We start from the raw sequence: 25,385 nt of genomic DNA on the forward strand, positions 1-25,385 counted from the left end.
ACTTCAACTCATAATTCTTTTGCTGACTTTTAGTATTTATCATTTCAGAACCACTCATGAATTCTTGTTTGGTGCTCTTGCTGAACTGGTTGATAATGCAAGGTATGTAGTCTTCAGGCATACAATCTGTGCTTGAAGTGGAAACACTTTAGGTAGCTGTGACCTTTGCTTTCTGAAGACTTGAGAGGAAGACATTTCTGTAGCATGTAGACATTCTGTAACTCCTAAGAGGCCTCTTACTGAAAAAAAATATTTTTAATAGCACATTGCTTGATAACTTCCACTTTCTTACTTAAATTCACTAATTGTTCTTTGTATTCTAGCCTAAAAATAGTGAATTATCACCTCCAAAACCACTTCCCTTGTGTATTAGAGCAAGATAATTGTAGTAAAATGCAGGGAATTAAGATGGACACTTAGGAATCATATTAATGGGACAGGCAGGCTCTGATTTAATTTGTGCTACCAGGATAGTACACCATCTAATGTCTTTAAAACTATGCTAAAGTTCTGTGTCTTCTCAAATTGTGTGTTTGTCAGATAACTAAATGATCACAGTGTCTTTCATTGTTAGCAGCTGTGCTTGGAAGGAATCATTGGTCAGCACTGTCTTATACTGAGTTCTTAGTGATAGAAACATATAAATGTTACTGTGTAAGACTGAATAGAAGTTTGGGTTAATTCTGATATAAATCCAAGTCCATATCAAGATTCTGTTTATAATTAGGAAAATATTGTCTCAGTCTTACTCCTGAATGCAAATGTAAAATTCAGACATATCATTTACTGACCAGGTTTTGATGACTAATGAAGGAAGAAGAGGATGAAAATTGACAGCAGAAGTACTTTCAAACAGATCTCCAGTTAATGTGCTTGCTGATAATTTCCTGTTTACCTCTGTCTATACAATAAACTTATTCTAATTACTTTTGTTATTGTTATTAGCTCGACTGCTCATGGAAGTGTGCTAGTTGTTTAACCAGAAAACTCCCATTTTGTTTCAATCCTGGTTGACTCGTCATTTTTCCATTCAATTAAAAAATATAGGTTAATGGAACTATGTTTGAATTTGCCACTTGTTAATTTAGTGAGACCATGATGTGCGGTGGCAGGCTGCTTTTTTGTGTATCATATGGTAAAATAGAGATTCTTAGAAGTACGTGTTCCTACTTGTGTATACATTTGGCCAGTATCTCTCATATTTGAAAATGTTTTAGATATTCGAGAATAGGTATATGTAGAGCTGCACGGATTTTTTGCACGTAAAACCAATGAAACGGTTTCATTTTCTTTGCCTGCATTGGCAGAATTGGACTAAATTACTTCTGAGCCTTTATGGAAGTCTTCATTGATAACTAAATCTGTATGACTTCAGCCAATGGTTGGAGTCTAATGGGGCAGGGGTATCCCAGCTTCCTTTTAAGGTTAGGGAGGTTAAGATTATGGGCTCAGGAATTGGTCTGCTGACTGCGGTGGTATACCACGAGATGATTTTTCACAGGTTTTGTGGGAGATTATTGTTTTCCTTTTTTCTTAAAATCTTGAGAAGAAAAAATGGACAAGTTATTGGAACATCTTTTTATGATTGCAATCAAATGAGTGAGAAAAACATATATTTGAATCATTTTTTAGGGTATAAAGGGAAATATTCTTGATTATCCTATAGATGTTTTTACCACAAAATCAGGATTAAAAAAAAATATCCAGGCCCCATGTCATGTGATTATAGTAATTTGGGGCTTTGGAAATGTTTTACAAGTATATAAAGAAAATTGTGTTGTCAAGTATAAAAGTAAAAAAATTCTAAATGTATATAGAATTTCTGTATGGCTTCCTGAAAACAGACTCGAAATACTCTGCATTCTACTCAAATCACTATGCATTTTGATGGTTGATATTTCATATTAATTCACGTGATTCTTTTAACTTTGCAGAGATGCTGATGCCACCAGAATAGATATTTATGCAGGTAAGTCAGGCTTTAGTCCTTCTAATGTCTAGTTCATCTTAATGCATTTATTACTGTGCCTAAGAAGAATCAAGTTGGAAATAACTGGATTCTGGAGCCTGGGAAGATGGCATGATTATTCCAGGTCATAGGTAGAAAAGGGGCAGCCGTAGTCAGGTATGGTCAACTCTGGTCAGGCATAGAAACCAAGAATACTAATTTCGAGAAACTAACACAAGGTATCCAAATCTGTGCAAATAGCTATCGGTAGAGTTATGGAAGTGATGGAGTAGAACAGTAGAGAGTGAAATGACTAAGTTATTTTACTGGTGGGAGTTAATAGGTGAATGAGGTTTGTGGTACCGGCAGCCAAGGAGAGATCTTGTTGGAGGCCACTTTGTTTTGAACTCTTGGTGAGCACTCGTCTCAACTTGGAGAATTGCTGGTATCAGTTGCAGCAAATACCAGTAACTGGATTGGCTCTGAGGTTTGCTGAGTTGTTCTCAGAGGTGTCAGGAAGGAAGGCTGCTTGGCTTGGAATTTACACCTGTCAGCATCCTATTTCATTTTGCTTATTTGGCTCTGCTGTTTTGTAGTAAGATCTTCTCCTTTTCCTAGAGTAAGTGCAACAGTCATTGGCCTTTTAATTAATTAATTAACTAATTAATTTTAATAGTTTGCTTTCTGCCTGGTATTTGTACTGGCACCTTTTTTACTCATTTGAATACTAAAAATTTGAAAGCAGAATGGAGGAAGACAGCTTTTTTTTTTTTTTTTTTTGAGAGGGAGTCTTACTCAGTCGCCCAGGCTAGAGTGTGGTGGCACATCTTGGCTCACTGCAACTTCCTTCTCCCAGGTTCAAGCGATTCTCTGGTGTCAGCCTCCCAAGTAGCTGGGATTACAGGCACCCACCGCCACGCCCAGCTAATTTTTTATATTTTTAGTAGAGACAGGGTTTCACCATGTTGGCCAGGCTGGTCTCAAACTCCTGACCTCAGGTGATCTGCCCGCCTCGGCCTCCCAAAGTGCTGGGATTACAGGCGTGAGCCACCCACACCTGGCCGGAAGACAGCTTTTAAATACAGTTTGACTTGTATGATGTGTTTTTTTTCTGACAGACTTTTTTGAAATCCTCTGAAATGTGTGAGGTGATATTTTGAGTAGCATGGACTAGGTTCTGAAAAGTGTGTATGTTTATATGGGAATGAAATAACCCCTCTCATGGACCCTTTTGATGAATGGGAACAAGCACACAACTAAGTAGTAATTCTCAGAACCACTAATGTCATATAATTATGAAGAATCTGCTCCAGATTTGATGAATTTCTCATGTCTGCTATACTTTGGAGCAAAGAAAATCCTCAGAGCAGCTAAAAGTCAGCCGTACTGCTTCAATTCTGAAAGCCTTTTGTTCAAAATGCTCCGCCAAAGTGGTGAAAATAAGGCTTCTTTTCTTTCTAGAAGAAAGTAACAGGAAATAGGGGCACATAGGTAAAGAATGTTAGAAGATGATTACTAAATGCTCAGGCCAGGGCTGGGCGTGGTGGCTCAACGCCTGTAATCCCAGCAGTTTGGGAAGCGGAGGTGGGCAGAACACCTGAGGTCGGGAGTTTGAGACCAGCCTGACCAACATGGGGAAAACCCCATCTCTACCAAAAATACAGAATTAGCCAGGCATAATGGTACATGCCTGTAATCCCAGCTACTTGGGAGGCTGAGGCAGGAGAATCACTTAAACCCAGGAGGTGGAGGTTGCCATGATTGCACCATTGCACTCTAGCCTGGGCAACAAGAGTGAAGCTCCATCTCAAAAAAAATAAAATAAAATAAAAAAATAAAAAAAATTTAAAAAGTGCTCAGGCCAGATGGAGGTGCCTTTCCAAGCTAAAGCTTGTATCTTACATCTGAGTGTGCTTTCTCAGGAGTGGCAACAGCTACCGCTGGAAAAATGGGGCTCATTTAATCAATGCACAGATGATAAAGCAGAGAATGGGCCTCTTCTTCAAGTGATGCTGAAGGTACAAATCATAACAGTCAAGTCTTCTTGGAAGACGTTTTTTAAAAAAAGATCATCTCTGCTCTCTCCTACTACACTTGGTGGGTGAATTTCAGTAAGGAAATTTAGTTCCTGACACTCAGAATGAAGTTGGATCTCAATTTAAATGAAAAGGACCCAGTGTCTTTATTGTGTGCTCAGTACAACTCCTGTTATGCTTTGGGAAAAGTCCAGGGAGGATGAGATGGGGGTCTTTGCTTTAAGAACTTAGTCTTTAATTGGAGAGACAATTAGTGCACTACAGATAATTGGAGAACAATAACTAGATCTTGAGGGAACAGTCAAGACAGTTAAGGATTAAATGGTGTGATAGAAGCACTAAGCACCCTAGCATTTTGGAAAAAGACTTGATTTACTTCAAGTACCAGGAGACTGGGATTCTTGGCTGAGGGATCTTTAACCCTACACTTTTCTACGACAGGGCCTTATTAACACATTCAACAGGAGAAATAAATCATCAGTGGAATCTTTTTTTTTTTTTTTTACCCAGGCTGGAATGCAGTGTGCTATCTAGGCTCACTGCAACCTCTGCCTCTCGGGCTCAAGTGATCCTCCTACTTCAGCCTCCCGAGCAGCTGGAACTACAGGCGCACACCACCATGCCTGGTTAATTTTTATATACATATTTTTTCACCATGTTGCCCCGGCTGGTCTCAAACTCCTGAGCTCAAGTAATCCGACTGCCTCGGCCCCCCACAAAGTGCTGGACTTACAGGCTGAGCCAATGCGCGTGGCCAGTAATAATCTTAATACTATAAAGTTCTTGTTGGTAGTTCACGGGGGAAAGTATTTTCTTATCTCCACTTCTGAAACTAAATTGGTAACTTGGACTTGGAAATCTTCCCAAACATCAGATGTAGTTTGAAGTTACCACAAAGTCACATTTTAAGGACTGTTTTTAAACCTAAAAAGGGCAAAAAAGGAGCCAGCCTCTCAAAGTGTAGAGGTGTTCATTTACCCAAAGCGTATTATTATTAGTTGGATTATTATTATTATAGACCATAATATGCCTGTCATAAGCAGACTGTTTTTGTTGACTTTCTTGACCTTCTGGGGTAGGTAGTGCCACCTCCTTGGAAGAAAGATCCTTTTTGTGATGCCAGGGCAATGATTAACACATGGAAAATTGGAGCAAATGAAACTGCAATTAATACTGCTCAAACAGATTGCAGAGTATGACGAAAAACTTGGATGTCATTTTATTACAGCCTCTCCTAGGGACACCATTATTTTATCACCTTTGACTTTTGGATGTATAGCTCCATTTGACATCTCTTGTCTTTTCCTGCTTTCTTTCTTTATTCTTCCCAGGGGGAGTTCGATGAGGAATGTCTGGCTTGGAGAAGCCAGACTTGGCCATGTTGGGAGATGTACAGACTTTCAGATTGGCTCTGACAGTCTTACGGAGCTGTTCCCAGGATATGAAGCACAACTGCAAAGCAGGCAGTTCGGCTTTGCCTTCTCTGTCTTGCTTTCAAGATGTGTGATGGGAGGCAGGGAACATACAACCTCCAGCTGTTTAGACTCTTCTTCATCCAGAATTCCCCCTCCTTTATCTTTGGAGGCTTCAGATATCACTTAGTTGACTGATTAAATATCAGGTGATAGGAATCTTTCTCTATGGTGGAATATATGAGGAGATAGTTTTGAGCAAGGAAGCCTTCAAGTTCTTGCTTGCTCTAGTTTAGTGCTTCTCAAAGGGTGGTCCACCCACGGACGTTGTCAATATCGTCTTAGAACTTGTTAGAAATGCAAATGCCCCACCTCAGACCTACCTAGACTCTCCAAGGGGAGCCCAGAATCTGTATTTTCACAAGCTCTTTGGATAATTCTTAGCCATACTACATTTTGCTCTAGCCAATACTTTTCTCAGCTTCCTTCAGCTTAAACCCCCCTCTCCTTTACTTCCTAGCTTATCTGCTGCAGGCAGTAGAATCCATTAGACTGTAAGCTCTGTGAAGACAGTGATCCCATCTGTATTATTCACTGCCCATGTCCTCATCATAACCAGGCACAGAAGAGCTGATCACTTAAGTAGTCATTAAATAAACAAGTGATTGGCGTAAGCATTAGAACAAGGTGAAGAGACCACACTGTCTGTTTACAGTTGAAGAAGTCAATGCTGTCTTAGTCTTGTTCCTGAGGCAGTATTGCATGTGACCATGGACCTAGACACTACTAGCCATTTACAGGCTGTCAGTTATACTATGTAGCCAGGAGGATCCCCCTAGTGTCATCTCTTAAGCCTTTAAACTACACAAAAAAGCTTTGAAATGAAGTCCTTGAGCCAGAAAAGGATGCCAGCCCCACTGTTAAGTGATGATTGTGTGCTAAAGCAGCCTGAGAGTTCTGTCCTAACACAAGGGCCTAGAAAGTAACTTCTTAGGCAGTGTCCAAAGAATGCCAGTAGTCCTTGGAACTTTTCAGAGGTGCTTCGCTTGAATCAATTTCTAGATCCCAAAGCAGAGTCTTCATGCACATTTTATGACTGTAGTGTACCGCAAATGGCTCTTGGCTAGGTTTAGAATGCTGCTTTTACCATTCTCTGTATCTGACCCAGTTTGAGTCTCCATATGACACTTGGTGTCCTCCAGATGGAAATTTTGAAGCTTTTTGGACTTTTAGTGTACTTGTTCTTGATTGCCACATCTCATTTGGATTCTCCAAACTCTGATTAGAGGCACTGCCACCAGGATAAATTTTATCTAACCAATAGTACCTCCAGGAAGATCCTCACCCTTGTACTTTCAAGAAGCACTTGTGATTAATGTTCAGCTTCCTGAACACTGAGTGGTACTTGAAAATCTCTGTGGTTTATAGCCTTGCTGAAGCTACTCTGGAGGCTGAGGCAAGAGACTCGCTTGAACCTGGGAGGCAGAGGTTGCAGTGAGTTGAGATCATGCCATTGCACTCCAGCCTGGGTGACAGAGTAAGACTCCATCTCAAAAAAAAAAAAAAAAAAAGGCATTTTAGCATTTTAATTTACGTTAATAGTCTGTTTAACAGGGGACCGTCCCTACTCACTTGAATTTTTAGCCTGAAGAAAGGACAAAGAGCATTTAAAACAGATTTCTCAGCTTAGATAGTTGTACAAAATTGGTGAACTGAAGCTTGGGGGAGATTAAAAAATCATCAGGGACCAGGCTCCAGAGCAGCCTTGGGCTTACCCCTGTAGTACCTTACACAGACCTCTTTCCTCTTAGAAATGCTACCTTTGTCCCCGTGCCAGTCAGTAGACTGAACAGCATCTATATGGGAAGTTGACTTGCTTGGCTTGTGTGGGTCTCCTGCCTATACCTCTGCGTCACATCCTTCTCTTCTTCATGTCTGCCAACTTCCTTGATTCCAAGGCTGGTTTCTCTTTTGCTCACCTAGTCCTCATCATTGGGACAAAAGGCACCTTGGAAACTAGTATAGCCTGTTTCCATATTTGGGAATCGCTTCTCCATTGACCATGACATGCTTGGACCCAGGCCACTTTCAGTTACCACTTGCTGCTGCAGAAGAGAACTGCTCAGAGAAGAGGTTCTTTTCCCTGGAATGGCAACCATAGTTTATTGTGTTCCTTTTCTGTTGGCCAGGAAACCCCGCCACAGCTGCTGTGCATCTTACTGTCAAAGGACCATTCCCTCTTCCCATCAGGCAGGTCCAGCTAGGAACCAGGCACCTCCCACTGCACCATGCGCCTTCTCACTATTGGGTTGGGAGCCCTTTCAAGGACCATAGCTAGCAGGGGATATGACAGTAAATGCAGATAGCCCAGAATGCCAGTCAACCTGGGGATGGTCATGTATAGACACAGTATTTCATCTTTTAGATAGCAGCTTCCACTGCTGTGCCCATACCATGTCTGGTTTCATCACTTTGAAGGCTACCCCAGACTTAATTCACAAAGGAGGCATCCTGTTGAGTTTGAGCAGTATTGATAAGGTACGGGGTATAGTAGTTGGAGTACTTTAGTGCTTGGGGTCTATGGCATAGGGCAGAAGTGATAGTAATCCAGGTGGAGCCAGCAGAAGGATAGGATGATTGAGATATGTGTGAGGTATGTGCATATTCAGTGGTGGCAGGTGTGATTAGATGCTAGACCAGATATTCCTGCCTTCATAGATTCTCCCAAGCTTTGTCATGAACTAGAAAGCATTGGAGAACCTTGGATGGGAATTTGCAACCTTAAGGACCCTGAAGTTTAATTCACACTAGTGTAGAAGCTTAGGCTTGACCTGACCTTTTTGGACCAAGCTTCACATTGATCTGCCTTCTGATCATAGGCATGTTGCTACCCTCTCGTGGGTAATGGCCCAGTAATGGCAGCTGCTTCTTTTACAGAAAGACGAGAGGACCTTCGAGGAGGATTTATGCTTTGCTTTTTGGATGATGGAGCAGGAATGGATCCAAGTAAGTGATGAGATTGTTGTTTTGTGTGGGGGGTGGAGGGGTGGCGATGTAACCATTTTTACAAAATACTTATTATGTGAACTTGTTTTTCTGTTGCCTGCAATGTTATGTCTAGAAGATCTACCTGGGGAGTAAGAAGTCTGTTGCAACATCTCAGGCTTAATTCTATTAATGTATTTGCCAGGTCTTGTCTTAACATGGAAGATAGGATCTGAAAGGCAATCTTAAGTCAATCAGATTACCTGTCTCTTGGCGTTGTATTTATCAGCTTGCACAACATTCTCGAGCTGGAACTACGGAGGCCTCCCCTGGCTGTCTTACCACATTCTGGAAATAGAACATAGGTCACAGTGATGGAGGTATCGACAGGCCAGGCAAAGCTGTGCCTCCATTTGCTTCATGGTAGTGAATTTCCTTGGAGAGAGATTTTCAGTAGACACACACCCTGCTTGGATTTAACAAGGCTCAGACCTTTGACTTTGAGGACCCCGGGAAAGAAATGCAAACTTTTCACTTTCTCTTGTGTCTGCCCTTTCAGGTGATGCTGCCAGTGTGATCCAGTTTGGAAAGTCGGCCAAGCGAACACCTGAGTCCACTCAGATTGGGCAGTACGGGAATGGGTTAAAATCGTAGGTATATTAGAAGCTTGTCACAGGGCTCAAACAAAATCCAGCAGTGCTGTCCTGCTTCTCTTAGATAAAAACTTTCCTTCTCCTTGTCCGTCTTTTGACTGTAATTCTGGAACTGGAAGAAAGTCAGAAAGTGTGGTTTTTGGAGTAGCTTACCAGCTGTTCCCAGGTGAGTTTGCTCCATAGATTGAAAAGTATGAACATCCAAAAACAGGGCAGGAGAGGCTGTACGTTTCTCTTGGCACTGTGCTCTAGAACTGCACCTGTCCTGTTGAAAATTCTTATTTTTACCATGTAGTCAAGGATGTGAGTGATTCTCTTGTGGTGTTGGGATGTATCTGAGATGATGAAGGGGTTGCCTTACTGTGCAGCTGTGTTCCCTGAGCACCTGCTACATGTCATGCTTTGTGCCAGGCACTGGGGATCCAGGGTAAGGAAGAGAGATGTGAGCCCTCGGTCCCAGAGGATGCTAAATGTACTGCAAGGCCCGTATAGCAGGGTCCTACCTAATGTCCTCAAATCCCATGGGACTTTTTCTTAGCCTTGGTTCCCACTTGGTTAGTGTTTGGAATGTGTTGTTCTGGTTTTGAGTGAAGCCCCAAGAGAAAGGTTTCTATTTCTGAAATGCTCACTTCCAGCTGTACATACCTTTGGATGGAATAAGATTTAGTGGAATTGGAGTTTGTGCAAATGGAATTGTGAGTCACGTTTCCAGTCTTGCTGTGGAAACGTGTTGTGTTTGAGGGAGGGTGGTGGTTTGATCAGTCAGCAGCATCAGTTGGGCCTTATGTGCAGTGTGCTTTGGGTGTATGGAGAAGAAAGAGAGTACATCCGAAGAAAGCAGGACCTGGTACCTGGACTTTGTGATTTTTCTTTCAGGGCAGGAACCAAATGGTAATAACAGATCCTTATCATGTGCCAGGCACTGTAATCATGTGCCAGGCACACGAATGATCTCATTTAATCCTCATGATAGCCCTATGAGGTTGTAGGTACTATTATTCTCATTTTCAGATGAAGAAATTGAGGTTTATAGGGGTGAAGTTACTTTCCCAAAGACATAAAAATGCCTATGTGTAGAGCGCTAGGGTAGAAACCAGGTCTTTCTGACTGCAAAATGGAGCTGCTGTGCATTTCACTTAAATGACAAACTAAGGTTCAAATCTCACTTCAGCTACTACGTCTCTAAGCCTCAGCTTCCTCCTTTGTAAATTGAGATGATAATGCATGCCAAGTAGGTTAATAATTACATGCTATTGTTGCTGTGAGAGCCTGGTTTCTGCCTTTATTTCTCCTCCTGTGATGTTTCCATGACAGATTGCTGGCCTGATTCATTGGATCTGGGTAGGGGCTAGGAATCTGTTTTTCACAGATGAAATGAATCACCTGTAATCATATGATTCTGATGCAGGTGATCTAAATCCCCCAAAACTGAGGTCTCTTAGAATCAGGGGAGGCCCTGACTTTTCATCTAGATTGTAGGTCAGCCTCCTCCTACCTGGTTCTGTCAGTTCTGTGGCCTCAGGCAAGCCATTTCACCTCTCTGAATGTCTGTTTCTTAATGGCCTCAGGCAAGCCATTTCACCTTCCTGAATGTCTGTTTCTTTATCTAGAAAATGGGGTTCTAATCTCTGACATTGTCCTTTCAGAGTGAGGTTCTGAAGCAAATGAAATGTGACTCTGAAAGTGGTTAGCAGACTGGGAAGGAAAGTGTATAGAAGTTGAGAGTGTTATTAGCATATTTCAGGGGAAGACTTTTGTGAAGGTCCCATTGAGATGGAGCCATCTAGTGTTCAGAGTAGACAATCAAATCATCTTGAAACCAGTTCAGAAGTTAAGTTTCAGGAGAAGGTGATTTGTGGGGAGAATAGGGCCGAGAAGCAAGGAAGCCAGTAGAGAAGTGATGTTTGGGCCTTTTGCTATTCAGAGGCTAAGGTCAGAATCAAAGACAGAAGGAAGATAGAGGCACAAAGTGAGAGTTTTTGCCAAATTAGGGCAAGGGCATGCTTTGACAGAAGGCAAGATAACGTGCCTTACTTGCTCCCCATATGCTTTAGAGAAGGAGGAGGAGGTGGTGTGTGAAATTGTCAGGGCAAGGAGCATTGCCAGCACTTTGGGTACTGGAGGAGGAGAACTAGGACTTGGCAGCCCCCAGGGTATCTTTGAATAGTGTCCTGGGAGTTTTCCTGAGTGGGGAAATGGGGCATGACATTCATTTGTGTGCTTGGCATGCCAGTCTGGTTTGTATTGGTACACAGAAGAGAGTAATGAGGCTTTCCACCTCCATCATCTCCCTGGAGTGTTATGAAGACTAATGAGATAATAGCCATAAAGCCCCAGAAGCTGCTGGAAGAAAGGAGCTGAACAGCCCCATTGTTCAGAGAGCAGTCCCTGTGCTGGTGCTTCACACTTCTGCCCTGCCCTGCATTGCCTGGAAAGGCCTGTCTCTGCCTGCCCCTTAGCTGGCTTAACGTGGCCAAACAGAGGAAGGAAGCAGTTGATTCCATTCAGACTTTTGCCTTTTGGAAATCAGCCTCAAGGCACAGTTCCCAGAAACCAGTTGCATCCAAAAGCAGGGAGCTGCCTGTGTCATAATGAGCTTGAGGTGGCAAAACAATTCTGGGACAGGAGATGGCTCTAGTTATTGGACATGAGCTGAGCTAATTACAGGCATCCTTGAATCCTGGTGGTCAAGAATTATATTTTATTAGCTGCGCCTTGGGTTCATACTGGCGTTTTTTCAGGCTTGTGAGTATAGGCACTGGGCTTTTCACTGGACAGTGCTGCTGCTGTTTCGTGAATGGAGGGGAGTTTGTGTCAGCTGAGGAAGGACATGGTGGGAACTGGGTGTGGTCAGCATGGAAGATGACGTGTTGAGGGTACCAGCTACTAAAGTCTGATGGTGGTACAGTCAGAGGGCACAGCACCTGTTGTGGCTGGGATGAACCCAGAGCTCAAAGACAGCAGGGTTACTCTTTAGTGTTGTGGCGGGGAGTGAGACTAACCTGGGGCTCGTGGTCTGCCATGAGCCTGCCCTGTATGGTGTGGTTGAGAAAGTTGTAAGTAAAGACTAAGGAGTTACAGGCCTGTGGAAAAGCAGAGCAAGGAGTGTTGGGGGATGGAGAGGGAATAAGGGCTATGGAACTCAGTGCACAGTCCTGGGACCTGGGGAGGCCTTTAGGAGAGAATAACATATTTCTGCTTCCTTTTCAGGGGCTCAATGCGCATTGGGAAGGATTTTATCCTGTTCACCAAGAAGGAAGACACCATGACCTGCCTCTTCCTGTCTCGCACCTTTCATGAGGAAGAAGGCATTGATGAAGTAGGTCCCATCCTCATGGTCTGAATCACCAGTCCCCATTTCCTGAGTATCCGCAGGCAGTTTTCATAGGTTGTTTGCAATGCTAGACTCTTTGGGGTTGCGGGATTGGAGCACATTCCCCCAACTGTTACTCAGTTAGCTGGCTGGATGAATTGGTTGAGGGGTTAAGGTAGATAACTTTAATGTGAGAGGAAGCAAAATCTCAGAGCACTTCAGAGAACAACTGTTTTTGATAATGAGACTGTCAAGTGGCAGGAATTAAGAGTTGGATTTGCAGCTCCTCTAGATCTGCCACTTGAATTCCATCTTGGGGGGAGTGTTACCGTGGAGAATTGTTTTATCAGGGGAAGTATTTTGGGCTTCCCTGATCGTGTGTCTTTCCTATTTGATGGTGATTTTGTGGAATGTGCTATGAGCTCATTTTCCTTTTGAGAAAATGTGTTACTCTATGTCAGAAACTATGACTCAGATACCTAGAGAGAGCCTGGGCAGGTAGTAAAGCAGGTGAGTGTATGGAAAACAGGAAAATAGAGCTGATGCTCTGGGTCTCACCTTGGGAATAGCTGCTACACAGCCCCAGTGATTATTGCTATGCTGGAAGGAAGGACTAATGAATCCAGAATATTCTGAGTTTAAATCATTTTGGTAATCGACTGTGTAAGCTAAACACATATTTGGCTGATTGTCCTTGTGGCTCAGATATCTACAGAGCTGTTTCTGGTGAGGTCTATGCCCCATCATTGTCGGGGATCAGGGCAGCTCTGTGGTCTAGCCAGCCTCAGACTGGGCTCTTATCTCCTTTCTTATTTAAGACATGGAGGCCAGGGCTTGAAGGAAGGGGGCTAAGAGGTTCTGTAGAAAGAAATCCACAACTTCCACAGAAGCAGGTAGTTTAATTCAAACTTACAATTTAATTCATCTGTGTTGATTAGCTGTGATGAAACTTGTTCTGGTTCTGTTTAGATCTGAGCCTTAATCATAGCAAACTTATTCAGGTAGGGAATGGTAGGCCTTCCATCATTACATAGCAAGCCAGTGGGTTTGTTTGCATTTTTGGTGTGGTATGTGAGTTCATTCTGCATACTTGAGAGAAGCGTGGCAGCTGGAAAGAGCAGGCTTCTAGGAGAAGTAGGACAGGAAAATACAGCCTGGGTTGGGGTTTTCAGGAATGTTTCCTGATATAGGACTGAGGATGGTGACAGGAGGGTATAGAAGTCAGTAGAAGCAGCCTGCTTAAGGCCCTGAGGGCTGTGGGAGGGGACTTGGCTGCAGGGCCACCTGGAGAAAGGTGGTGGCCTTTGAAGATCAAAGAGGGCCAAGTTAGGCTCGACCTCAGGGCCTTGATGAATGTGTGGGGCTTTATTAAACAAGGATATGCCAGTATCAGATTCTTTTAAGAAGGTCCATGTGGCGATTGTGTGGTGATTGGGTTGGAAAGGTTAGGGTGAGTGTTGAAGTGTTCCAGTTGAGAGGCCCAGGCTCTGTGTAGCTTGGTGGTACTCGCCCAAGGGAGGTGAGAGAAATACATGGAGTTTCCATCTCCTTAGGATGTGGGACCCACAGATTTGATGATTGACTGATTAGTAGAAGGCGAAAGTGAAGGGTAGGAGTCATGGATGACTCATAGGTTCTGCTGTGGCAGTTGGGGAGTGGGGTCTCTGGAGTTGGGAAGAATGAAGAGGGGAAGTATGGAGGGGAAGAGTAAGTTTCTTCTGGACATGCAAAGTGAAGTCTGGGTCTGGCGTTTGGGTGAAGTCTTGGGGCTTCAGGATTCTTGGTAGCAAATGAGGTCACCTAATGGAGAGAATAGAGTGAGAAGAGGACCTGGGACCCAGAGCATGCCAATATCTAAAGGTCGGGGAGAGGAGAAGAGGGACAAAGGGGTAGCCAGAAAGGTAGGAAGAAAACTGGGCAAGTGGTACCATTGAAACTAAAGGAGAAGTGTTCCTGAGGGGAGGGATGGGGTGCCCATGGGAGTGAACGCCAATGTTTAAAGTGATGCCATTGTCACCTGGGACTGCTGTGAAGAATGGGAGGCGTAGAGTGAGGTACAGGTTTATAGAACACAAATGGAACTCAGTTCCCCTGGTGGAGAGGCTAGGTTGAGATTTTTTTCCTTACTTGGTGCTAGAAGGTCGCTATTTTGGACTGGACTCTAGTGCAAACTCAGCCAAGATTTCAAAATAAGATCATTTTCAGCTGAGGAGGAATGTGTCCAGACCAGCCCTTGGGTTGAATACTTGCAGCACAAAGCTTCTTAGAAACCAGCAAAATGGGCTGGGCGCGGTGGCTGACGCCTATAATCCCAGCACTTTGGGAGGCCGAGGCGGGCAGATCACGCAGTCAAGACCAGCCTGACCAATATGGTGAAACCCCGTCTCTACTAAAAATACAAAAATTAGCAGGGCATGGCAGTGTACGCCTAGTCCCAGCTACTTGGGAGGCTGAGGCAGGAGAATCACTTGAACCCGGGAGGCGAAGGTTGTAGTGAGCCGAGATCATGCCATTGCACTCCAGCCTGGGCAACAAGAGCAAGAATCCGTCTCAAAAAAAAAAAAAAAACCGGCAAAATGTCTCAGACTCTTAACGGTTTATCACCCCAGCACTTGTTACAGAGTCCCTTTTTCCAAAGGGTTTGAACCCCTGAGGTACCTAGCCTGGCTTGCTCTGCAGAGCTCTGCAAGGTCTGCGGCCTCATAACCACGGAGGGAGGAGCCTCTGGGGAAGTGGCATATGAGGTTGGGTTTTTGAAGAAAGAGTAGGATTTTTTAAAACATCACTTAGACATTATTAAAATTAAATTCCACATAAATGGAAGAGAGTATTGAAATATTTGTGCAGTTCAGAGGACAATTTTAAAGCCAACACCTGTGTTGCCACCATCAGACTGATGTTAGAAGTGTCCTGTGTGCCCTCATCAGTCATTTCTTGTTGTGCCCCTGAAGGAACTGTCTTCAGGTAACTTTTGTGATAATGATTTCTTTCGTTTTCACTATAGTTTATCACCCTTGTATGCATTCTTAAATAATAGTTTAGTTTTGCCTATTTGTGAATTTTTTAGAAATGGACTCTTACTGTAGGTATTTTTTGTATCCTATTTCATGTAACACTGTGTTTATGATGTTCATCCATGTTGATGCTAAAAGCAGTTCATTTGTATCACTATGTAGTATTCCATTGTACTGTTTAATTTGGCCACTCTAGAATGGATATTTGGGTTATTTTTATTTACTCATTTATCTATTTTTGAGATGGAGTCTTGCTCTGTTGCCCAGGCTGGAGTGCAGTGGTGCGATCTCAGCTCACTGCAACCTCCGCCTCCCAGGTTCAAGCAATTCTGCTGTCTCAGCCTCCCGAGTAGCTGGGGCTACAGGTGCACGCTGCCACACCCAGCTAATGTTTTGTATTTTAGTAGAGACGGGGATTCACTGTGTTGCCCCAACTGGTCTCGAACTCCTGAGCTCAGGCAGTCCACCCACCTTGGCCTCCCAAAGTGCTGGGATTACAGGGATGAACCACTGCACCCGGCCTGGGTTATTTTTGTACATGTTTACTGGTACATATGTACAAAAGTTTCTCCTAAGTTATGTACTTAGGAGTGGAACTGCTGAGTTTTAGGTTATGTTATGTGTATTTACTGATTCACTAGATAATTGCAAATATATTTTCCTTAGTGGTAAGAGTAGAATTTTTACCAAATTAAGAAAATGACCAGAGACATCCCAAGCAGGGAACTTCTCATGCAGAGACCCTAAGCACATAAACCAACGTATCCTGAAGGAAGTAGTCTTGTGTGGCTGAGTCTTGGGAAGAGGCAGAGGCCCTGAAGCCCACAGAGCCTCTGGTGCCAGGCTGTGGAGCTTGGGCCTCACCTACAGGGCAGTGTGGAGCTACTATGGGGAGACACAAGAGAGATGCACATGTGGGAGGAAGGCTGTTCTGGGGCTTCCCTTAAAGTGCCTGCTCATGTTTACTCCACAGGTGATAGTCCCACTGCCCACCTGGAATGCTCGGACCCGGGAGCCTGTCACAGACAATGTAGAGAAATTTGCCATTGAGACAGAACTCATCTACAAGTACTCTCCCTTCCGCACTGAGGAGGAAGTGATGACCCAATTTATGAAGATTCCTGGGGACAGTGGTAAGTAGGCTTTGAGCCTGTAGCCCCTAGAATCTGGGAGCTCCAGAATCACAAGTGGTGTAGGGGTGGGCCAGGGGATCTGGCAGGACAAAGGATTTCTGTTTCTCAGGAACATTGGTGATCATCTTCAATCTCAAACTCATGGATAATGGAGAGCCAGAACTAGACATAATCTCAAATCCAAGAGATATCCAGATGGCAGAGACGTCCCCAGAGGGCACGTGAGTGTGGCTGGGAAGGGAGGGAGGCCCTGGAACTGGCGTTTGTGCTCTCAGGAGCTAGCTTCAGGGAAAGAGGGGAGAGCACATTCATTGCCCAGTGTTCTGTGGTACGGTAGTATGTAGGGCGAGGTCAGTTGCCTGTGGGGTACCTGTGCTGAGGACGTGAGAGGGGCGGGATGTGCTCACACTAAGGGAGCACCGGTTCAGGGCAGCAAGAGAAGTCAGTACCTAACATGGAAAGGTGGAGAGCCTGCAGAGAGGATGTTGTGCCCTTGGTCAGCCCTGTTGTGGAGCAGGTGACAGCACTTCTTTGTTCTTGCCTTCTCCAGGAAGCCAGAGCGGCGCTCATTCCGTGCCTATGCCGCTGTGCTCTATATTGATCCCCGGATGAGGATCTTCATCCATGGGCACAAGGTGCAGACCAAGAGGCTCTCGTGCTGCCTGTACAAGCCCAGGTAGGGGCCAGTGCACCCTGGCCTGCTGTCTCCCATGGGTTGAGGATGTGGCCGCGTTCCTCTGGGGCATTGTTGGAGGGATACTGTATGAGAGGCTCTGGCAGTGCTGACTACGTTTGGGGCTTTAAGTTGCCTGTGATTGGTCACGGGGTCAGTTCTGGGTCCTAGGGGAGGGACAGGTCAGCTGTGGAGGTGGCTTGCTAAGCTCATTGAGTGTGTGTGCCTCTGTGACAGGGAGGGTGCCCTGCCTGGCACAGTGAGCTGTCTGAGTCTCTCGGCTTCAGGGCCAAGGGGCCTTTAGGCACTATATAGGAAAGCAGTGGGCTTGGCTTATTCCCGAGGTTTGTTTCTGCTGTGGGATGAATGACACCCCTGGTGAATGGTGAGGTTGCTTATCAAAGACAGCCGGAGGCTAAGGGCAAGTGGAATAAGAAATTGCATCTTTTTGCTGAATTGAGCTTGGATTTGTCTCATCGCGAGGGGCCAGGACAGCATAGCTTAGGAGGAGGCAGGAAGACAGGGTGCTTCCTGTGCTTGGGTGTGCCACCTGCCCCACTGTTGCGTGGGCTCTCAGCTTGCTTTTTCTACTGATCAGGATGTACAAGTACACGTCAAGCCGTTTCAAGACCCGTGCCGAGCAGGAGGTGAAGAAAGCAGAGCACGTAGCAAGGATTGGTAATGCCACTCTGGGTGCAGGAGTGGGGTGGGGGAGGGGTGCATCTGGGGTATGCTGCTTGTCGGCAAAGTGGGGTTCCAGGAAAAGGCTGAGTCCACAGCTCAGGGACAAGGCTGGTCTCCTGAAGCATAGTTCAGTTCCTTTTCAGCCCCTTTCCCTACAGGCCAACTCCCTCAGCATTTCTTCTTTCTAGACTCCACTTTCTCTTCTTCAGCCATTTATAGGGCCTAAAAGTGTCAACTCTTTGGCTTATCCCACTCAGTCCTCTGACCCAAATACTTGTGAAATTGCTTTTCCTGACTTCAGGGCAAACATCTCAAGGGCTGTCTCGCTGTTCAGGGCTTCTCAGGGTTTCTCGACTGCTTGTTGGCGAATGATTGGCTGAAGACTTCTTTAGCTTCCAGCTCTTGCTGAGCATTTAACTGGTTGCCTTAGGTGTTTTTTTTTAAAACCTGTTCTGGTTCATTTGTAAAGTTTCCTTGGGGCCTCTATGATAGGTTTGAATGCTAGATTTTCCTTCTGCAACTAACTGCAGTCCAGGCACAGAGGCTGCCCTCATATTGCTCATCAGTCATAGCTCCCCCACCTCTTCTTTTCCTTGGTGGTATACACACTTCTTGTCCAGTACTGTGGATCCAGGAGGGATGACCAAGAGTTTTGAAGCTTTGCATTCCTTTCCATGTTCTCTTCTGGGTTTCAGCTGAAGAGAAGGCGCGGGAGGCGGAGAGCAAAGCTCGGACGTTAGAAGTACGCTTAGGGGGAGACCTCACGCGGGACTCCAGGGTAAGGTCCTGGCCCAGGTGGCTGTTCTCCAGCGTTTCTGGCATTAGGAGCCCATGTCCCATGAGCCTGGTCAAGTAAAACACAGCTTTTGAGTTTGTCCCCAGTGAGGGCCATTTTCTGTAGAAAGAAGTAAATTTCCACATCTTTGAGATAAATTGAGAAGTTTTAGATGTCATGTTTCAATATTCCCTGCTGTGGCCCAGGGTGCCTCCTCCTCTCACCTGATGCCAATGTGTGTGCAGGTGATGTTGCGACAGGTCCAGAACACAGCCATCACTCTGCGCAGAGAAGCTGATGTCAAGAAGAGGATCAAGGAGGCCAAGCAGCGGTGAGTGCCAGGCCTGGTCTTGGATCTTTTAAACTGACATAGCTTTTGGACTGATTATTGATAGGTTGCTATTCTGTCACCAGGACTGCTTTGTTTTAATGCCAAATGCTTGTTAAATGCCCCCTGCAGGAGGGAGGTCTTAATCTGAGCTCTCAGCCCTTTCTTGAGTCATAAAGACAGGGCAGGGCTGACAGCCTCGGATCGAGCACCAAACCATCCTTTGGCACTGTCTTACTTTTTTTTCCCTTTTGATTTCTTTTCATTTAAAGGATATATAAAATGCTCATTGTATAAAACTTGAAAAATATAAAATGTTTAAGGAATAACATTTTAAAACTCCCTTATACTTCTACCACCTGGTGATACTACCCTAGTTTTTATGTTACGTATGTATTTTGTCATACTCATTTTCTCCTCAGTGGTTACATATGTAGAATAATGCTGGAGATTGAGTGTTGTATACTTTTACATTTAGAACCATCCTTTGTCCTGGATCATTAAGTTATCTGCTTGTCCCACCTCCATGTCTGGATCCACTTTGGACTCTGTGGCTTGATTTACAGTTTTGCCTCTTGTTGGCCTCCTTGGCGCAGGCATGGGTTTCAGGTTTCTTCTCTCCAAGTCAGTCCACTTCTCATCCATCTGCTTTTCAGCTCCAAGAGTTTGTTGACAGTAATCACATGATGGTGTCTTCTTGCACATGCTTATTGTTCTTGTGAATTTTTACCTTTTAAAATAATAATAATTTACTGTCATACTAGTGGAATTTGGGGGAAGGTATGACGATAACCTCTTGTTTATTCCACCATATAATTGTCTTTGCACAGATTTGCAGCAGCTTCATAATAACCCATTCATATTTATACCCGTCCCTGTTGCCAAAAAGTCACATTCATGTTTTTAATTAGAGATGCTTCGAGTTGGTGCCCAGCGCATGTCTGTATCAAGTCTAACAGGTTACACATTGAATGGAGATACAAAACTTTTGGCTTAACATGTCTCAAGTTTAAGCTTAAGCTTAACACATCTTAAACACCATGATGCTTGTGTGCTGATGTGTAGATCTGCTTGAATTTTTTTGTCTTCTTAGAGCACTTAAAGAACCTAAGGAACTGAATTTTGTTTTTGGGGTCAACATTGAACACCGGGACCTGGATGGCATGTTCATCTACAACTGTAGCCGGCTGATCAAAATGTATGAGAAAGTGGGCCCACAGCTGGAAGGGGGCATGTGAGTACTACCCACGGAGAGCTGTCTAGCCCAGGATAGTTGGCAGGAGGGTGTTGCCAGTGGGGTGACAGAGCTTGTTCTCTTTCTCCTTGTAGGGCATGCGGCGGGGTTGTTGGGGTTGTTGACGTGCCCTACCTAGTCCTGGAGCCTACACACAACAAACAGGACTTTGCTGATGCCAAGGAGTACCGGCACCTGCTCCGAGCAATGGGGGAACACCTGGCGCAGTATTGGAAGGACATTGCCATTGGTAATGGGACTGGGCTGCTGGGCCTCTGCCTTTTCTCTTCACCTGAATGTAGGGAGAGAGAGAGGCTGGCTCCTAACATGATGTGTGGGTGTTTGCTTTCCAGCCCAGCGGGGAATCATCAAGTTCTGGGATGAGTTTGGCTACCTCTCTGCCAACTGGAACCAGCCCCCATCCAGCGAGCTGCGTTACAAACGCCGGAGAGCTATGGAAATCCCTACCACCATCCAGTGCGGTGAGTTGTGTGGTTGGATCCCCCTGACTCATTTCTATCAGCCTGCAAGCTTCTTTTCTCCATCTTCCTGCCAGCCTCCTAACTTGACTGACATTCATGGACTTACAGTCCCACCAGGGATCCAAGTCTGTTTGGTGCTGGCCCTGTGAGCGCAGTCTTGAGGCTTTGCTGAGTTTCACCTGTCCCTCTTGTGTGAGAAAGAAGGTCATCTGTCCTCCCAGACCTCTCCAGCTGCAGCCAGGCCAGGCTTACTTGGTTTGGTACCACATGGCTTCTGGTGTGCGTGGATGACTGGGCCAGGATCCTGATAAAGGAGGGAGAGGGGCTGGAAGTGTTAAGAGTCCACCATGTTAAGTTTCTATCCTTCCTGGAATCAGTGTCCTTGAGAAGAATTAGCATTCTCTAAGGATAGGCAGAGTTGGAGCCTGAGTGAAGATCTTTGCCTGCGAAGTGTGGGGCATCATTGTGGTGGGCCTGTGAGAAGCCCAGATTACAGACAGAGTTGGTGGGGGTGGCTGATGTATGGGGTTTTTTTGTTCTCTGCAGATTTGTGTCTGAAATGGAGAACCCTCCCCTTCCAGCTGAGTTCTGTGGAAAAAGATTACCCTGACACCTGGGTTTGCTCCATGAACCCTGATCCTGAACAGGACCGGTGAGCATATTCTCTAACAAGGGGATTGTGGGTACTTTTCTCCCTTGCCCCTCACCGTTCTCTCTACTCTTGGGATAAATAACTCACTGTGTTTCTTGAGGTCAGTGCACATACCTTATATCTCTGTCTTGCTATACCTAATAAGTGCCCAAGAAATAAGAATTGATGTATGTCCTGCAGGGCATATGATAATTCCGTGCATTGGGAACTCTGAGGTAGTTGCTCTTGTGACAGACAGTGTAGACTGGCTGAAGAGAAAGGTCCTTGCCCAGCTTGGGGCTCTGTTTGCCATGACCTCCCTAGTACCTTTTCTCTACAGGTGTGAGGCTTCTGAACAAAAGCAGAAGGTTCCCCTGGGAACATTCAGAAAGGACATGAAGACGCAGGAAGAGAAGCAGAAACAACTGACAGAGAAAATTCGCCAGCAGCAGGAGAAGCTGGAGGCCCTTCAGGTACGTGGGTCATGGTCAGTGGGCAGAGCCAGCCTGTGTCAGGGCTCTGCCTGGGACAGGAACCTTCAGTAGCTTTCCTGTTCCCTCAGGCTCAGTTTTACCCTCCGCTCACCTGTGTGTGTTTGCCAAAGCTTTCCAACCCCAACCTCCAGGTCCACGTGTACTATTTTCCAACAGTGTTATTTTAAGAATAACACCTTGCTTATTCTTAAGAAAAATTGCTTATATATTTCAAAGTGGTCCAATTCATTTAGAATTTATAAAACTCCAGAAAATAAAAATTCTGCCTTAGAGGTAACCATCATTAACCATACATCCTTCCAACTTGTCATGAACTCATGAATACCTACACATAATACACATGAATATATATTTTTTAATAGAAATAGGGAGAGAATGCCATATATATGTTTTATATTAATACACACACATGTACACGTTTTTTAGTGCATCATTGTTTTGATGACTTTCTAGAAGTGAATTTAAAGGACTTAAAAGGTCCATTGTAAAATTCTGTGGCTTTTTGCAACTATTTCTAAAGTACCCTCCAGAGATGTGTTAATTTCTATTATTTACCAGCAGTATATGAGAGTATTATTTTTAAATGTTGTTGCAAATTTCATAGGCAAAGATGCATGTTTTATAATTTAATTTCTTTAATATTTCTAAGATTGCATAATTTTTCATGTGTCCACTTTTTTTTTATGTGTCCACTTTTCTTTTAGAATTGCTTATTCACTTACATTTTTATTTTTTCTTTGTTTTTTTTTTTCTAGATATGTCTGTGATATCAGCTCTTTATCATATTTAGTACAAAACCATTTCCCTTTTTGGCTTCTGTGTCTGTGCAGATACGCTCTCACTAACCCATGATGTCTTATGCATGCCTCCCTGGCCAGTCTCTCAGTTGCTGGATTAATCACACAGTATCCTGTAATTTGCTGATAGTTGAGTATTTATGTATTTTGTGTCTCCCCAGTGAGAACAGGAGATTTGTAAGAGTAGGACTATGGTTTTCTATTTTATTTGTCCCTGGTTCCAGACACTATCCAAAAAGGTTGCTCAAGTATACTAAAATATGCAAACAACTTCATCATGATGTTTGCCTTGCAGAAAACCACACCCATCCGCTCCCAAGCAGACCTGAAGAAATTGCCTTTGGAAGTGACCACCAGACCTTCCACTGAGGTGAAGTCCAGGGCCTGGGAAGGGCTTTTCCTCAGGTGTCTCATGCTAGGATCAGTGTTCTCACTCTCTGTGGGCCTTTTTTTAGGAACCTGTGCGTAGACCTCAGCGTCCTCGGTCGCCCCCTTTACCTGCTGTGATCAGGAACGCCCCCAGCAGACCCCCTTCTTTGCCAACTCCTAGACCAGCCAGCCAGCCCCGAAAGGCTCCTGTTATCAGCAGTACCCCAAAAACCCCTGCTTTGGCAGCCCGGGAGGAGGCCAGCACATCCAGGCTGCTCCAGCCACCTGAGGCACCCCGAAAGCCTGCCAACACTCTTGTTAAGACTGCATCCCGACCTGCCCCTCTGGTGCAGCAACTGCCACCATCTTTACTGCCCAACTCCAAGAGCCCTCGGGAGGTTCCTTCTCCCAAAGTCATCAAGACTCCAGTGGTGAAGAAGACAGAGCCACCCATCAAACTCTCCCCGGTGAGAGGCTTGTCCTCGTCGATCCCCCAACCCAGTGTCAGTAGTGTAGGAATGGAATTGTGCAGTGTCACAGCTGTACTGGGGGAGCCTTGGGAAGATACTGAATCTAAAGCTTTGCTGCTGCCCCTGAGGAGGGGAAGCCTTGATAGCTGAATGGACTTGTTCAGGGCCAGAGAGCACATTGGTTGCCTGTACAGCGAGCTCTTCACTGCTCCCTCCGAGTTTTGGTCTGCCACAAACTTGAGTCACCTCCACTGGCTCTCGAAGTGTGGGCTTAGGTCAGTCATCATTTGACAGCCCGAGTGGGCTGCAGCAGTGGTCGGTGGTTCTTGGGAAGGTGACAGCTGGCTGGCCAGGCAGACTAAGGTGGGAAAGGAATTGAGAAGCTTCTCCTATGACAGCTTTGAGCAAAGATTCTCATGGCACAGGGGCCAGTGGGTTGCCTGTGTACATTCCAAGTAATGTCAGGGAGGGATTGCAGGGAGTACAGTTCCTCTTGGAACAGCTCCTTTAGGCTAGATGAAATCTTCCTGCCCCCTAGAGGCTGAACAGGGCCCCTCACATCCTTACGCTCCTCTTGCTCTAGGCTACCCCTAGTCGGAAGAGGAGTGTCGCGGTTTCTGATGAGGAAGAAGTTGAGGAAGAAGCTGAGAGGAGGAAGGAGAGATGCAAGCGGGGCAGATTTGTTGTGAAGGAGGAAAAGAAAGACTCGAATGAGGTGAGTGGTTGAGGTGAGGTTCTCAAAAGAGCCTCCCTCTCTAGGGCCTGCACCCCCCACCAGCAGTCTACACCCCCCACCAGCAGTCTATACCCCACACCAGCAGTCTACACCAGCTCTGTTTATATTTGTGTCATGAGCCTTCCAGAAGCCTAGTGATCTCTCAAGGACTCTCAGTTACACAAGTGACTACACATGGTGCCAGGTAGGGTCTTGAGTGAGACTGGCTTCTAGCTTAACCACAGGCCTGAAGTCACACAGACGTACATCAGGGAAACTTGAAACACATTATGTCCCTTGCCTGCTGTCTTGTTCATAAAGGTGGCAGAAGGGTAGGTACCTTGGACAGTGATTTTGGAGTGTGGCTCTCAGCAGGGCTTGGTGATTTAAACTGTAGCACAGGAAGTCGTGAAGATGGCTGATGGCCAGTAAGGCACAAGTCTGCTCTTGTGGGGCACTGGGGATGCCTCTAATAGACTGCTCTCCACACAGCTCTCAGACAGTGCTGGGGAAGAGGACTCAGCTGACCTCAAGAGAGCTCAGAAAGGTGAGCTGGGGGAGTGACCTGGCAGCCTGTGGCGGGGGTGGGAGTGGGAGTGGAAGTGGAGCCCCTTACCAGCAGCAGTTTACCAAAGGCTCATGGAGTCTTTCCTGGGTCTGGGCTCTTGTGCAGCAGTGGATCCAAGTCAAATCCTAAGCAGAATTCTGAAGGGATCACCCCTTTGTGGTTATTTTTAACACTAATTCCTTGGTGTTCACTCCTGGCAATCACTCATTCTTTTGCTCTTTGGCACCCTCATGACAGATGGGGAAGGAGACCATGGTGGCTGGTCCCTGGTTTCTGTGTCCCTGGTGTATTGGGGGCAAGCACCTAAGTGTTCCTGTCCTCCAAACCCTAGGAACTGCCTTTCTCAACGTGGCCCCGGCCAAGTGAGGGACTATAGGCTAGTTTTCTGACTCGCACCTCTGTCTACATTGTCAGATAAAGGGCTTCACGTGGAGGTGCGTGTGAACAGGGAGTGGTACACGGGCCGTGTCACAGCCGTGGAGGTGGGCAAGCATGTGGTGCGGTGGAAGGTGAAGTTTGACTACGTGCCCACAGACACGACACCAAGAGACCGCTGGTAATGCCCCAATCACGGAGGAGCAGTGGTTCCTTGAAGGAGGTATCCCCGGCCTCCCTGCCAGTAGCCCATCCTGGGAGCCCGGGTCAGATGTGACATAAGCTGTGTGTCTTCC

General features: G+C 45.4%; 1 protein-coding gene across 10 annotated transcripts in view; it reads left to right on the forward strand.

The window, feature by feature from the left end:
• MORC2 (MORC family CW-type zinc finger 2) overlaps window positions 1-25,385 on the forward strand; it is a 41,575-nt gene that overhangs the window by 9,895 nt on the left and 6,295 nt on the right. For 2 of the 10 annotated variants that reach the window (XM_015150019.3, NM_001261599.1), the window contains 21 exon segments: window positions 49-102; window positions 1,935-1,969; window positions 8,334-8,402; window positions 8,941-9,031; window positions 12,245-12,353; window positions 16,335-16,494; window positions 16,604-16,715; window positions 17,045-17,170; window positions 17,766-17,845; window positions 18,547-18,629; window positions 18,872-18,957; window positions 20,048-20,188; window positions 20,284-20,438; window positions 20,542-20,670; window positions 21,217-21,322; window positions 21,642-21,774; window positions 22,888-22,962; window positions 23,048-23,428; window positions 24,015-24,146; window positions 24,639-24,693; window positions 25,129-25,270. In XM_015150019.3, the coding sequence (XP_015005505.1) occupies window positions 49-102; window positions 1,935-1,969; window positions 8,334-8,402; window positions 8,941-9,031; window positions 12,245-12,353; window positions 16,335-16,494; window positions 16,604-16,715; window positions 17,045-17,170; window positions 17,766-17,845; window positions 18,547-18,629; window positions 18,872-18,957; window positions 20,048-20,188; window positions 20,284-20,438; window positions 20,542-20,670; window positions 21,217-21,322; window positions 21,642-21,774; window positions 22,888-22,962; window positions 23,048-23,428; window positions 24,015-24,146; window positions 24,639-24,693; window positions 25,129-25,270 (2,454 nt within the window). 10 annotated transcript variants of the gene reach the window in all.

Source organism: Macaca mulatta, chromosome 10 (genome assembly GCF_049350105.2).
Source record: "Macaca mulatta isolate MMU2019108-1 chromosome 10, T2T-MMU8v2.0, whole genome shotgun sequence".
NCBI lineage: Eukaryota > Metazoa > Chordata > Mammalia > Primates > Cercopithecidae > Macaca > Macaca mulatta.